This window comes from Pieris napi, chromosome 8, assembly GCF_905475465.1.
Source record: "Pieris napi chromosome 8, ilPieNapi1.2, whole genome shotgun sequence".
Taxonomy (NCBI): Eukaryota; Metazoa; Arthropoda; class Insecta; order Lepidoptera; family Pieridae; genus Pieris; species Pieris napi.
In genome coordinates this window covers 5,800,954-5,813,739 of record NC_062241.1, presented here as the reverse complement: position 1 = coordinate 5,813,739, position 12,786 = coordinate 5,800,954, and the positions used below count along the sequence as shown (strand labels likewise).

Sequence of the window (12,786 nt, the reverse complement as noted above, 5' to 3'; positions counted from 1 at the left end):
TAATTTTACATTTAGTGCCAGTTCTCAAATCAAGGGCGTAGAACGGAAGAGCAGAACTGGCAATAAACTCTCCGCCACTCTTTAATCGCCATGTTTTTCTTTTTACACAACGTTTGTAAGGAGCTGCAACCGTTAAACTATGTTCCACATGACATCTTAAGTAAATAATAATAATAACATAAATTAAAAACAAAGAGTTGTCCTCTATCAGCAGGAGGCATGGTGAAATAGGAGCAGAATATATGACAAACCCAGAAATATGCGCCTAGTAAATTATTACATCCAAATGAGCGAGGTAACAACTAACTACTACAATAATTGTTATAATAAACTTATAATACTTTGCCTTAGTAGAATAATAAGTAATACCTAGCCAATATATTTCGTTAAATAATAAAAGTTATTGAATTCTATTGAAGTCAGAAGTCTTATTCTATTGGCAGAAGGTAAAAGGTGTATTGTGGAACACCAGTGGGGCTGGAAAATATAGATGCAATAATATTGTCAAAAAAGTTACAAAGTATATCCGTACTTATAAACTATCGGGAATTAGCAACATTTAAAATATATACATAAATGTTGTATGATAAATAAATAATTTTACATCTAGGAATGTTACTATCTTTTGTGTAAAGATAAAAAAATTATATGCTGCTACGTATAGTTTTTACATTAAGTTTAATAACGTGGATGACCCAATTTGAATGTATGATGAAACGTGAACCTATTTCATTTACTACAAAGATACATTTAAATCGCTAATTCTAGGAAATTTGCGCGATACATATTGTATGTACCTATTTAGAAACATGAATTTGTATTGTAAATATTCTTTTCCTGTAACTTGTTTTTATTTAAAAACAATTTACTAAAGAATTGATACGATATTTTTATTGTTATTGCCGACACGGTACACATTGGGTATATAGTTAAGATTTATTTGATTTACTTGAACATCTAAAAGTAAACAATCGCCCTATTAATCTGGATTTGTTATCGCGCGGCGTTACCATTTTTGACCGTCGCGTCGTCTGGTAAAATTGAGTTTGGAATGGTGTTAAATTTATCTACTAGTTTCATCTCAATTTGTTTGTATGGGAATATAGGGTTTTTATTTAATTACATTTTACTGGTACTATTGTGAAAATGTATCTCCTATATCCCAGAATTATAAAAAATCCATTATGATTTTTTTTACTTTGTACTTATATCAAAAATCCACCCGTGTTACGGTCTTGTTTCCACGGGACCAGTTCGACTCATCAAAAAGGAAATTCCCGGAAAGTACCACTTCAGAATATTCTAAATAGATGTTTTTTCTGTTTTTTTAATATGGTTTGATTCCATAAATAAAATACCTTTAGACTAAAATAATAAACAAGTATAGATGTCGTACTGATTTTATTCACAGTCATACAACACAAGATAATTCATACATATAATATAATCGAACAAATATACAAACAATTTGCAAATAACTTGTTGCCAACACAGTAGACAGTAAATTTCATTTCTCGCATGACAATAAATATTTTTTGACAATTCGATATTAGCGTTTAGACGAACATCAAACATGCAAACTTAGAATATCTAATATTTACAATATGTTAATATAGGTATAATTATTTACTTACAGTCATCGTGCGTGTTGTATTGAAGAACATATTAATTATATAGAAAACTATATTATTCATTTAATCTATACATTTCCTTGAAATCTTTACGATTAAAAATAAATAGTATCCTGTGAGTTATTTCGATATTTATTAATACTTTGTCTGAATTTGTTAAAAGTCCGTATACATCTAACAGAGTATTGGTCTAACTTAAAAAATAAAACCATGATTTTTTTACTATACGAACTGTACAGCTTTTGTCTAATTACCAAAAACTTAACGCGTTATAATAAAGCTTAACGTTCGACAGAAATTAAAACTTCCACTTTTAGCGATATTGGGATGGACCTATTTTCAATCGATCGAAAGAAAACCGGAGGATTATAATCCAACGACTAAAACTTTTGTTTCATAATAAACTTAAATTCATACCTTTGTGTTACATGCAAAAAGCAAAGGTTTACAATAATTATAATAAAAAAAAAATCAATTATTTAAAAAGTTTCGATATTCACGATATTATACAATATTTCCGAATGTCCATGAATCTCTAACCCAAAGGAAGAACCCTAGACTAGTCTTAGCGACAAACCGGCTCTAAGATCTCTTTTCAGTTTTTGCACTTACCACGTTAAGGTTATGTACCACAAGGTATACAACTAGGTCCTCTTACTTCATATTATAATATTATTTCCGTTATTTAATATATATTTCTAAAATTAAAAATAAATTCACAAATAAACTTATATATTTATAACAAAATATGTAACTATACCTAAATTACTTGAAATATTTACAAATGTATGGATCTACGAGTACAATAAACCTTAAACTAATTAAGTACAAATATAATTTGGTTTTAAAATGCATTACATGATTGTTATTATGACAGACTAGAATAATATGTTGAAACTCAGTCCAATATACTGTCTAAATTATACTGAACACGTGAACAAGATACTTAATAAATGTTAATCTAAGTCATGGTGTATGGATTCTTGGAATATTTTATTCAAAATAAATAATACAAGAAATACTTGAAAAAGAATTTGTTGATTGCAATTGACGTTAATACTACTAAGCGATATCCTTCGGTCAACAATTTTTTGGGGGTTTTATTTTAAAATACGCCGAATTTTTTTAAAAGATGTTTCCGATCTCGACAGGACAATTTTTTCATATATGCGCATAAAACAGAAACAATATACAAATTTCCGAGAGCAATTTGGCCTAAAATTCGGATAAGCTCATTTCCAGGCAAAACAGATTTAGGTTCATTTTACGCCCTTATTTAGTAAAAGTTGTTGAATAAAGAACTTTTTTGATTCATCTCGTCAAAATTTATTTACGCTAATGAAAATGCAGAACTTAGTTAAGAGTACATTTAGAGTGATTTAGTTTTATGAATAATGTAAATTGAAGACAGAATTGTAGAAAGTGCGAAAATAATTTGTGGATTTTCATGTACATTAGAAGTAGGATATTGACCGAAATACTTAAAGTAACTATAAAGATACAACAGACCAACTTTGGTAATATTTACACTACGCTATATTTACAAGAATATTTTGGTAAATAAATAAATTTAGTAATCATTTCGATATGCGATCGACGAGGTTTGCTTTGTGCAAACTTAACTTGTGCTAAGAGATTATTTAAAAACGTATAAACCTCAAATAGCTATCGCACTAATTGATACGTTAGGCCATTGATTTAATTTTGAGTTTATTAGAGAGGTGGGCTTTGATTCAATAATCGTACAAACTATATTTAATACTGAATAATCTAAATTAACGTTGAAAAGTAAGATTGTGGTAAAACCTCTGCAATCAAAATTTATTAAACGTCACGTTTTTGACGTGACAGCGTCTTATAATTCGATGGAGCCGGCTGCACGCACGAAAAAACATGACTCTGAGGCGTTGCATTTAAGGCTTGAAGTGCAAGCGAGAGCGCGAAGCGACAGAGAGGCACAATCGGACTCCGCGCTCTTCAGCGTTCGACATCTGTCTCTCTCCTACTTGAGTGAGCGATTCGTGATGTTGTCACGTTCAACTATCGTCAGAAAACCGACTTTACAGACAACCGTTTTTTTTCAACAAGTCGTTTTTGCTACGGGCCGTATATCTATAGATATAATAGTCTTGTTCTTTTAAGACTTGTCAACGTCTACCGATGGTATAATTATAATATTTTTTCTACATTATTATTTTTATATATATAATTTAAGTATATATATTAAACATTTTTATCGAATTCGCAATAAGAATATTTCACATACATTTAATGTTATTTAATAAATGGAAATTCACTGTCACTTTCGTCTCCGGAGCCGTCATAACTGGAAGGTGGAGTGTCAAGTTGCGGAAGTCCCAGGTCTAAATACTCCTGGTTGGCTGTCACCGTCAGGATCTTATCCAAGTCTTCCACCAGTTCAGTGAAAGACGGTCTATCGCCTGGAGAGAATGACCAGCATTCCCGCATCAACATGTAACTGAAATAATATGGTGTTATAAAAATGTAATCAGGTGAAGGTTGGTATAATCGAAAAAAAACATGAATACATGTAATTAATTTGATTGAAAAACTGTATTCATAATCAAAGATATTAAACTTATAGCTAAGGTTTACGAAATTTTCAATATTTTCGATTAACGCCATAGTTTTCGTGTCAATTAAACTTGTACTAGACCCGCCCATTGATCTATTAAGCGGAACTACGATTTCCTTACGATAATTTTCTTTACCATAGAAATTAGTATTTATAATATTATTAATAAAGAAAAGAGGCTTTATATAAAGTAATATTATTAATATCATTAATATTATCGATGAAAGTCTCAGTAGAGTTTGAACACCTAATGTTGATTTACCATTTGATTGACTTTAAATATTTAGTATATACTCACATTTCCAGACTACAGCATGGTGGCTTTTCCATGCGATGTCCCGCGCTGAGATGCTGGTACATGTATTGCCCCGCCACTGTGGGGTATGGGGTACCCCCTAGGGTCATTATCTCCCATAGGAGGACACCGAAGGACCAGCTGAAATAGCAGCGTATTCATATTATGGAGATTGCTTATTTCAAGAAATAATCTATAATAATAAGCTTGATCAAAGTTGTATACGATTGTCCGTAGTCCGGAGTTCGTTTTTCGGTAAAAGGATACTTTTTTCTAAAAGATTATACCTTACGTGGTTTTATATAGAAATATATTCCCCTTTACGAAGATTTGTATTTCAGATGACTATAGATACAAATAAATAAATAAATAGTCTGTATACGGCAGACATATTTTTAAGTAACTTTTTTATTAGATACTATTCCTTAGAGAATGCCCCAATTACTTACTGTCGAGCGTTAAAAAAAATTAAGTATCTAAAAAAATATATTTTAATCCATGTCCATGCGGAAATTAATGTTTACTACAATTGTTACTAAAAACAGTGTTGGCCTAGAGGCTTTAGTGTGTGACTCTTGAGGTCGTAGGTCCGGTCCCCGTACAGCAATAGACTTTCTGTCTATGCGCGCATCTAAATCGTTCTTAAGAAAATCCAAAAATCTACGAAATGTGACAGACTTGTCTATGAAATAACAAAGAAACTGATGCAATCTGAGCCCAAGCTTTATGTAGGGTTGTAGCACTGTGGATTATTATTATTACATTCGTTACTTACACATCAGTCTGCGTAGTAAACACCTTGTGGTACAAGGACTCGGGCGCCATCCATCGCACGGGCAATCTGCCCTCAGTCTTCTTCCGGTAATAGTCGTTGCTGTGCACGTCCTTAGCTAAGCCAAAGTCCGCTATCTTTAGCACACAGTCGTCTGACACGAGCACATTACGGGCTGCGAGGTCTCGGTGGATACACTGGAAAGGATTAAAAAATTTAGATTTTTAAATATTCTATGCGAGGACGATAAAAAATTGTTAAAATTGCTTTAGATGATTTTTTTATTAGAAAAAACAAAGTTTTTTATAGACGCGTATTTGGTTGGATAAAGCTAATTTTTGCTAGCTCAATCTTAGCGATATTGTCCGAAAGTATAGTCGTCGACGATTTCTTAAGCTGTCACTAAAATGATCATTAATTATATAGTAATTATTTATTAACATTCGCTCGACCGGTGAAGGAAAACATCGTGGACGTACATGTCTTAGACCCAAAAAGTCGACGGCTTGTGTCAGACACTGGAGGAAAAATGATCATGAAACTGATTCAGAAATCTGAGGCCTAAAGAGGTTGTAGCGCCAGTGATTAATTTTTGAAGTTATACTTCTTTAGGCGCGTTATGAAAAATTGATGAGAGTGAAATTTTACGATGCGCGCGCACCGTGACACAAAATTATCAGTATGAAGTTAGTGGCGCATGTTGGCACGCACGTCGCCTCTGTTCACTGCGTATTTATATTTATCCACATGCTTTGAGTTTCTACATTTAAAACACATGTTTTCATTATACAAGTGCGAATTTTATCTGAATTATAGTCAGAAGTGATTTAAATTGAATATTTAAATCAACACTAATTAATATTAGAAAATAGTAATAAATATAATATTAATAAATACTTATTTATTTAATTTTTCAAATGTAAACTGAACTTTATTGACTATAATGACTCCTTTTCCAGTCTTTGATTATTTATTGTAATTAATTATTTGCATGCAATCAAAAACTATTTTTGATAATGCCAAAGAAGTATAACTTCTTACGCGCGTACACGCACCCTTTTTTATTATTTATTGGCAGTTAATTCCATTGTTGGATGATCAATAAATACAGAGAGTGGTAATTATAAACTTGTGTTTATTGTAAAAATATTCTAAAGTAGACTTAAATTGAGTAAAAATTCTCCTATATTAAGTATTTGGAAGTGTTCTGTAATAGGAGACTTACCCGTCTAGAAGCTAAATACTCCATTCCTCTTGCAACTTGATAAGAGAAAGAGACCAAGTCTTTCTGCGTAAGCGTTTTCTTATCTTTCAGGTCTTCGGTTGGTGATTCATATCTGTGAATACAAAATTATAAATATAAATAAGTTGTGGGTTAAAATATTTACAAAACCTTTTTAAAATGTTTCAGAATCTCTAAGTAAATATTAATTTAATATATAGCTATCTGTAGTGTTAAAAATTTCACAACCAATTTATAACAAAATATTATGTAACATGTTAAAAGGAAAATTTGATAACAACAGAGCGCCATCTATTGTTAAAAACTTTTTTTTGGTTAAAACTTTTCCAACTAATGTATGCCTGTTAGTAACAGCGCCATCTACTTGTAACAGTTATAAATAAAATGAAACGCAGTAATGTAAGCAGTTTAAAAAAATTACAGCAAGCGCCATCTATATTTTATTTTCAACATACCTGTTTCCCGGTCGGTGGTTCCTCAAAAACTCTCTCAGATTTCCATTCGGAGCGTATTCCACTATGACGTATAAAGGTCCATCTTGAGTACAGCATCCTAACAAGTTGATGATGTTCACATGCTTTCCTATCATCTTCATCATCTCCATTTCAGACACTAGCGCCATCATCTCAGCGTCTGTGTGACCCTCTGTAAAAAAGTAAGACATCGTATTTAAATATTGTAAATAAAAATTGATTTCTTAACAAATATTAAACTAAGTAAATCTTTGTAATATGAAAGTGGGCCCAGTTATTTATATTTGACTAAATTACTTAAAGTTCCATTGAAGCGAAAACACAATTCATGTATAAAAAAGATATTTTTTTTTATTATAGAACCTTTTTCTTATTTATATATATATTGCATCGGGTCGAAACATTTAGTAAGTACCCCAGAATTGCTAGTGTTTTTACGAGACTTTAATTAATTAGGTATATGAGGGTGGTATGAGATGATATCATATTATTTTTGCAGGATAAAATGGAGAATATATTTAAATTATATTGAATTGAATATCGCAGATTGTACTTTCAAAGTACGAGTAAGGTGTTTGTAAAACCAATTGGTAACGGGTTTGTTTTTGTTATTGGATTAATAAGTGGCTGGAACTGGTACCTACTCTGAAATAATACAATCTTAATCAAGCTATAAAAACCACCATGGTGGGTATAAATGAAACTAATAAACAAACTAATTGGAATGTCATAAGAATAGCAGGTCATTTATTTTGCATAGCAATATCCATCGGTAGTTAAAGTAAGCCTTCTTACCTTTAAGCATTTTGACAGCGACCACAGACTGAACACCGGGCTTCAGTATGCCCAAACAATCTGCCTTCACGACCTTCCCAAACTCTCCCTCTCCCAAAACCTTGCCCAAAGACAATGACTCCCTTGGCACTTCCCAATCTATGTCCACGGGTAACTCGTATTCTGACATCATCATTGCCTCAGTGTTTTTCTGCACTTGAGAAAGCTTTTGTTTCTCGATCTTCACTACTGGCATCAGCTGGAATTAAGGAGAATATTTAGATGGATAAAAGGCATATTTGACATTTTATCATGGAATATTCCACCCGGAATTTCAGCCGGATCTTGGACTACTGGGGCATATATGTGAAATGAGTACAGACAGACAAAAAAACTATTAAATTATTTATTTATTTTATTTATTTATTTACACTTTGTTGCATTATGATATAAAAAATTAACAAAATTACAAGTAAAGGAAAGGCAACTGGCGGCCTTATCGCTTTCGAGCGATCTCTTCCACAACCACTGTGAGAAAAGAAAAAAAAGAAAATGTATTAAATTACATGAGGTAGGCAAAAAGTGCAAAAATACATGTATTACATAATATACTTGTAAAGAAAAAGAAACTAAACAGGAACAAAAAAAAACTAAACTAATTAAGGATACATTAAAAAAAAAACAAATTATACTAATAATAATAAAAAGTGCACATGAATCATTTTAATTAATTTAAGATCAGTCTCACGTCGGTTAGTTAGTATTAAATTACATGTTTTACAGAATACAATTGCTAAATTAAAGATGTTTTGGTTAAACTGAAAACTTGATCTTGAAAAGATATTAATTATTAACAACAGCTGAGTTTCATCATCGGACGTCAAGACAAAATACCATCCGTATCACCTCGACGTCCGTCGTTCCACAACTGAGAGTTTTCTAAGGTAGTTTTTGCCGCGCACCACCACTATGTGGAACCAGCTGCCCACTGAAGTATTTCCGAATTCGACTTAGGGTCCTTCAAGAAAAGAGCGTACCAATTCTTGAAAGGCCAGCAACGCACTTGCGAGCCTTTTGGCAGTGTGAGTGTCCATGGGCGGCGGTATCACTTAACATCAGGTGAGCCTCCTGCCCGTTTGCCTCCTATTACATTAAAAAAAACAATTTTTTTTTTTAAACATCTATAAACATAAGTACTCACCAAACCCTCTTCAGTAACATTCTGTGTTCCATTCAGCAGTGGTTTCTCTACGGTTACTTTCTTCGTCCAATGCGTGACTATCACTGCGCGTGCTGTTTCTATAGCCAGTTGTTTTTTTAACTTCTCCTGTTTTAACTTTTTGAATATCATCACCACGATAATAGCAGCCACAAAGAACATAGCACCGAGCACGGCAGTCAAGATGTTTATTAGTAATGTATGTTTCCCGTGATCCAGTGCTTCCGGTACAGGAAACGCTGAAATTTGAAATTAGAATAATGTAGCGCAAGTTTTACTCAAATGTGCGATGCAATTATTTGTTTATATAAAGTTAAAAAGAGAATATTTTAATTGGTTAAACACTTTAAATAACTGTATTAAATATTCAGTAGTGTTACAACCGTATCTTGCGGGATGCATCCGTTTCTTTCTCTTTTATTATAAAATTTGATCTCTTTTTTAAGTCAGTACCTATTTCAAATTGAAACACGCCAGTTTTCTTACGATCGATCCGCGCGCGACACCGTCACAAAAAACCGACACCCGTTAGCAAAGTTAGCATAGTCAACATTTTAAAATAAAAAATGTCAATTTCTTTAATTATGTAGAAATATTTTTTGTGATATTTAAATAAACTTTATTTAACTAGATATAAATGCTAAATAAAACTTTCAATGTATTAAATATATACCTTTTTTCTATTGTTAGTGTCGTTTTGTCTTCAAAAGAATAAGGCGAAAGATAAAAAATTTAAAAAGATCTTTATGTTGTTACGCTAAAGAAGTATAACTTCTAACGCATAAGTACACACACAAGTTTTTTTAATTTGTACAATATTTACTTACAATCAAGAACTGTTAAGTAGCCCTTCGCAGTCGTGTTTCCCAAAGAGTTGAGAGCTACACAGACGTACCACCCCTCGTCTTCTTTCGTAACGTTGTATATTGTCAACTGTTCGGGCAAGTCTTCTGGATTTTCAGTCTACAATTAAAAATTATATTTAAGACCTTTAATCACGTGACATTCCATGCTTAAACAATCTTCAATGAACTAGTTGTTCATGCAAAGGGTACAATGTATGTCACCGCTTAGATATCCATCATTTACCGGATCAAAGTCAAGGCAAATGTATAGGATAGTTTAATTCATGCAGAACTCTAAGAGTTGAAACTCTATATAAACAAATCCAGGTATCATGAAGAAAGGTCAAATATAGAAGTGGACATTCTATTATCTCAATGCTTAAAAAAATTGAATGTTTTTCAAATACAACAACAACCATCTAATATAACCAAAAATACCTAATATTTTTTCCTTTGTTAATTAGGGAATTAGCATCCACATATGAATACTATAGATTTAGATAAAGATTTTTTATACAGGTCTGAGCTAATCGTAATACAAAAGCAAATGCAAAAAAGCAGTGTTCATGCAAAATACAACTTAAATTCTAATTGAATTACGTTCCAATACCAAATGACAAATTAACTCCGTCCATTAAGAAATACTGTAAACAAAAGAATGCAGAAAAACAAGCGAAAACATGCCATAAAGCACAGATCACACAGAGCACACAACAGACCCCTCACCATAACAACTCTAGAAACGTCTCTGTACACGACCGGCTCTTTACTGCCAGCATCCGACGATGAGACATTATAAATATATTCGTGTGTGTTAAAATACATCCAGTAAACAGATGGATGTAGGTCTGAGAGAAATTCGCAACTGAATTTCGCTGTTTGTCCAACAAGTTTCGTTTGATTAACTGCTGCTTGCGTCAACACAGGTTTTGCGTATAGATGCTCTATGGACAAATGAAACCTATTTAGTTAGTGACCACAAGTTCTTCCGGTTGCCTAGGAAATGTTGGTTTTAGCGAAATAAAATCGAAATGTATATTATTTCGAGCGTTTGTCGAATATGTTAGTATTGCTGTATTATAAAAGCTTGTAGCTAGAATAAGTATAGGGCTCTGTCATTTTAAATCTAGCATCTTCTGAAACCGCCACACGCTATGGCGTAATAAATTTTTTTTATATAACGGGGGGCAAACGGGCAGGAGGCTCACCTGATGTTAAGCGATACCGCCGCCCATCGACACTCTCAATGCCAGAGGGCTCGTGAGTGCGTTGCCGGCCTTTTAAGAATTGGTACGCTCTTTTCTTGAAGGACCCTAAGTCGAATTGGTTCAGAAATACTTCAGTGGGCAGCTGATTCCACAAAGTGGTGGTGCGCGGCAAAAACTGCCTTGAAAAACGCTCATTTGTAACAAAAATTTCAATCCAGTCTTATACAACATTTATTTAAGTGTGCGTTGTAAAATATAGACTAAAGACGTCATCAGCACAAGAATTTAAAGTAGGTAATAGATACATGAACCCCCGCCATGGCTGGCTGAATCTTGTCACAAGCCGGCTTAGCAAGAAATTGCCTTAAACCCTAAGGATAGATGTATCTAATACATAACTGCCAGTTAGACCCTACAATCTCCATAGATAATTGATTAAACCCCGATAAGACAGACCTAATCTATCGAGACAGGATCAGCTATAAATTACCTTTATCTCCCGTTCTGTGGAAAATTGTAAATAATTGCTACAACCTGGTAATTTAAAGAGAGTTAAGTTTAACCTTTAACCTTATGAGTAAAATGGCCATCACCAAACCTTAACCAGTTAGTTTATGTGAGATAATGAGGTTATTAACATTTTCTATGATTTTCAGTTTACGGTGCTTTAGAAGTAAACTTTCACCTAAGTGAAATTGGCTTTGTACATGGGAATAAACAAAATAACGGCAAGATCACACTTCATAAGTTTTTCCAATAAGCTTATTACACATACGATATTGCCGCGAAGTTTATCCCCAAAGAATATATTTTTATAAATACTATAATTAATAAATAGTTTTTTAACTCGCAAAGCCAATTTCACAAAACTCGAGTAGTGAGAGACCAAAATTCCACCACCAGAACATAATCAAAGACCTCTATTCGATCTCCGACTGGAGGTGGCGAGTCGCTTGGTCCGACTTCAGCGTCTTTCAATGAAGTGTTATATGGTCTTATCCAGTACACCAATGGTTCTAAGTCAGATACCGGTGGACACTGGAGCTGTACTGTGTCATTCACTAGGACCGTAATGTTCCCTGGATATCCTTCTTTTATGTAGGGACTTGAAGGATAGCGTTCTACGAGATAATTGATCGTTATTTCATACGTTATGATATTTGTTGTGAGAATTCTATATTGGTGGTGGGTCCGAGTATGTCACTCATAAACTAAGTCCAAAACAAATTTAAAACTAAACAAAATTCCTTAAAAATGTCGTAAAAACCTTTAAAAGTTATAAATTAATGTGACCTATATGTTTACTGAAAAGTAATTAAGTTTTAAAAATATCAGTAATCATGAATACAATTATACATTTTGAACGTAAAGTTGGTAGGATTTGTTCTTGTGTTTAATAAAACAGATTGTATATAGAAAAATAATATCACAATACCTTGGATTTGAAGTGTATAAACATGTTGAATACATCCCAATTCATTGCACACTTTGCAAGTGTAATTTCCATTATCAGCTTTGGTTAATTCGTCCAACGACATCAACCATTTACCATAAGATGGTTTGAAGTAACTCCTCGATATTGGTGTAACATTATTTTTATACCACGTTATGTTGGGCATAGGATTACCTGTAAAAGTTAACGGCGTCATAAAGTATTTATAACTGCCGGGAGGATATCATTTTCGGTAACACGGGTTAATGCCTTGAACGTGTAAACAAATGTGGGTGAA

General features: G+C 32.9%; 1 protein-coding gene across 2 annotated transcripts in view; it reads right to left on the bottom strand.

Annotated features, from left to right (window-relative positions):
* Positions 1 to 3,829: 3,829 nt before the first annotated feature.
* Positions 3,830 to 12,786, bottom strand: part of LOC125051726 (fibroblast growth factor receptor homolog 1-like) — a 66,392-nt gene continuing 57,435 nt past the window's right edge. The window contains exons 6-15 of one of the 2 annotated variants that reach the window (XM_047652254.1): positions 12,492 to 12,683; positions 11,975 to 12,177; positions 9,831 to 9,966; positions 8,986 to 9,242; positions 7,806 to 8,043; positions 6,993 to 7,182; positions 6,520 to 6,631; positions 5,298 to 5,491; positions 4,526 to 4,663; positions 3,830 to 4,110 (exon numbers count right to left, since the gene is read on the bottom strand). In XM_047652254.1, the coding sequence (XP_047508210.1) occupies positions 3,906 to 4,110; positions 4,526 to 4,663; positions 5,298 to 5,491; positions 6,520 to 6,631; positions 6,993 to 7,182; positions 7,806 to 8,043; positions 8,986 to 9,242; positions 9,831 to 9,966; positions 11,975 to 12,177; positions 12,492 to 12,683 (1,865 nt within the window). In that variant the 3' untranslated portion in view covers positions 3,830 to 3,905. Of the gene's footprint in view, positions 4,111 to 4,525; positions 4,664 to 5,297; positions 5,492 to 6,519; positions 6,632 to 6,992; positions 7,183 to 7,805; positions 8,044 to 8,985; positions 9,243 to 9,830; positions 9,967 to 10,574; positions 10,793 to 11,974; positions 12,178 to 12,491; positions 12,684 to 12,786 lie in introns of both variants that reach the window. The other variant, XM_047652253.1, reaches the window with a different exon arrangement.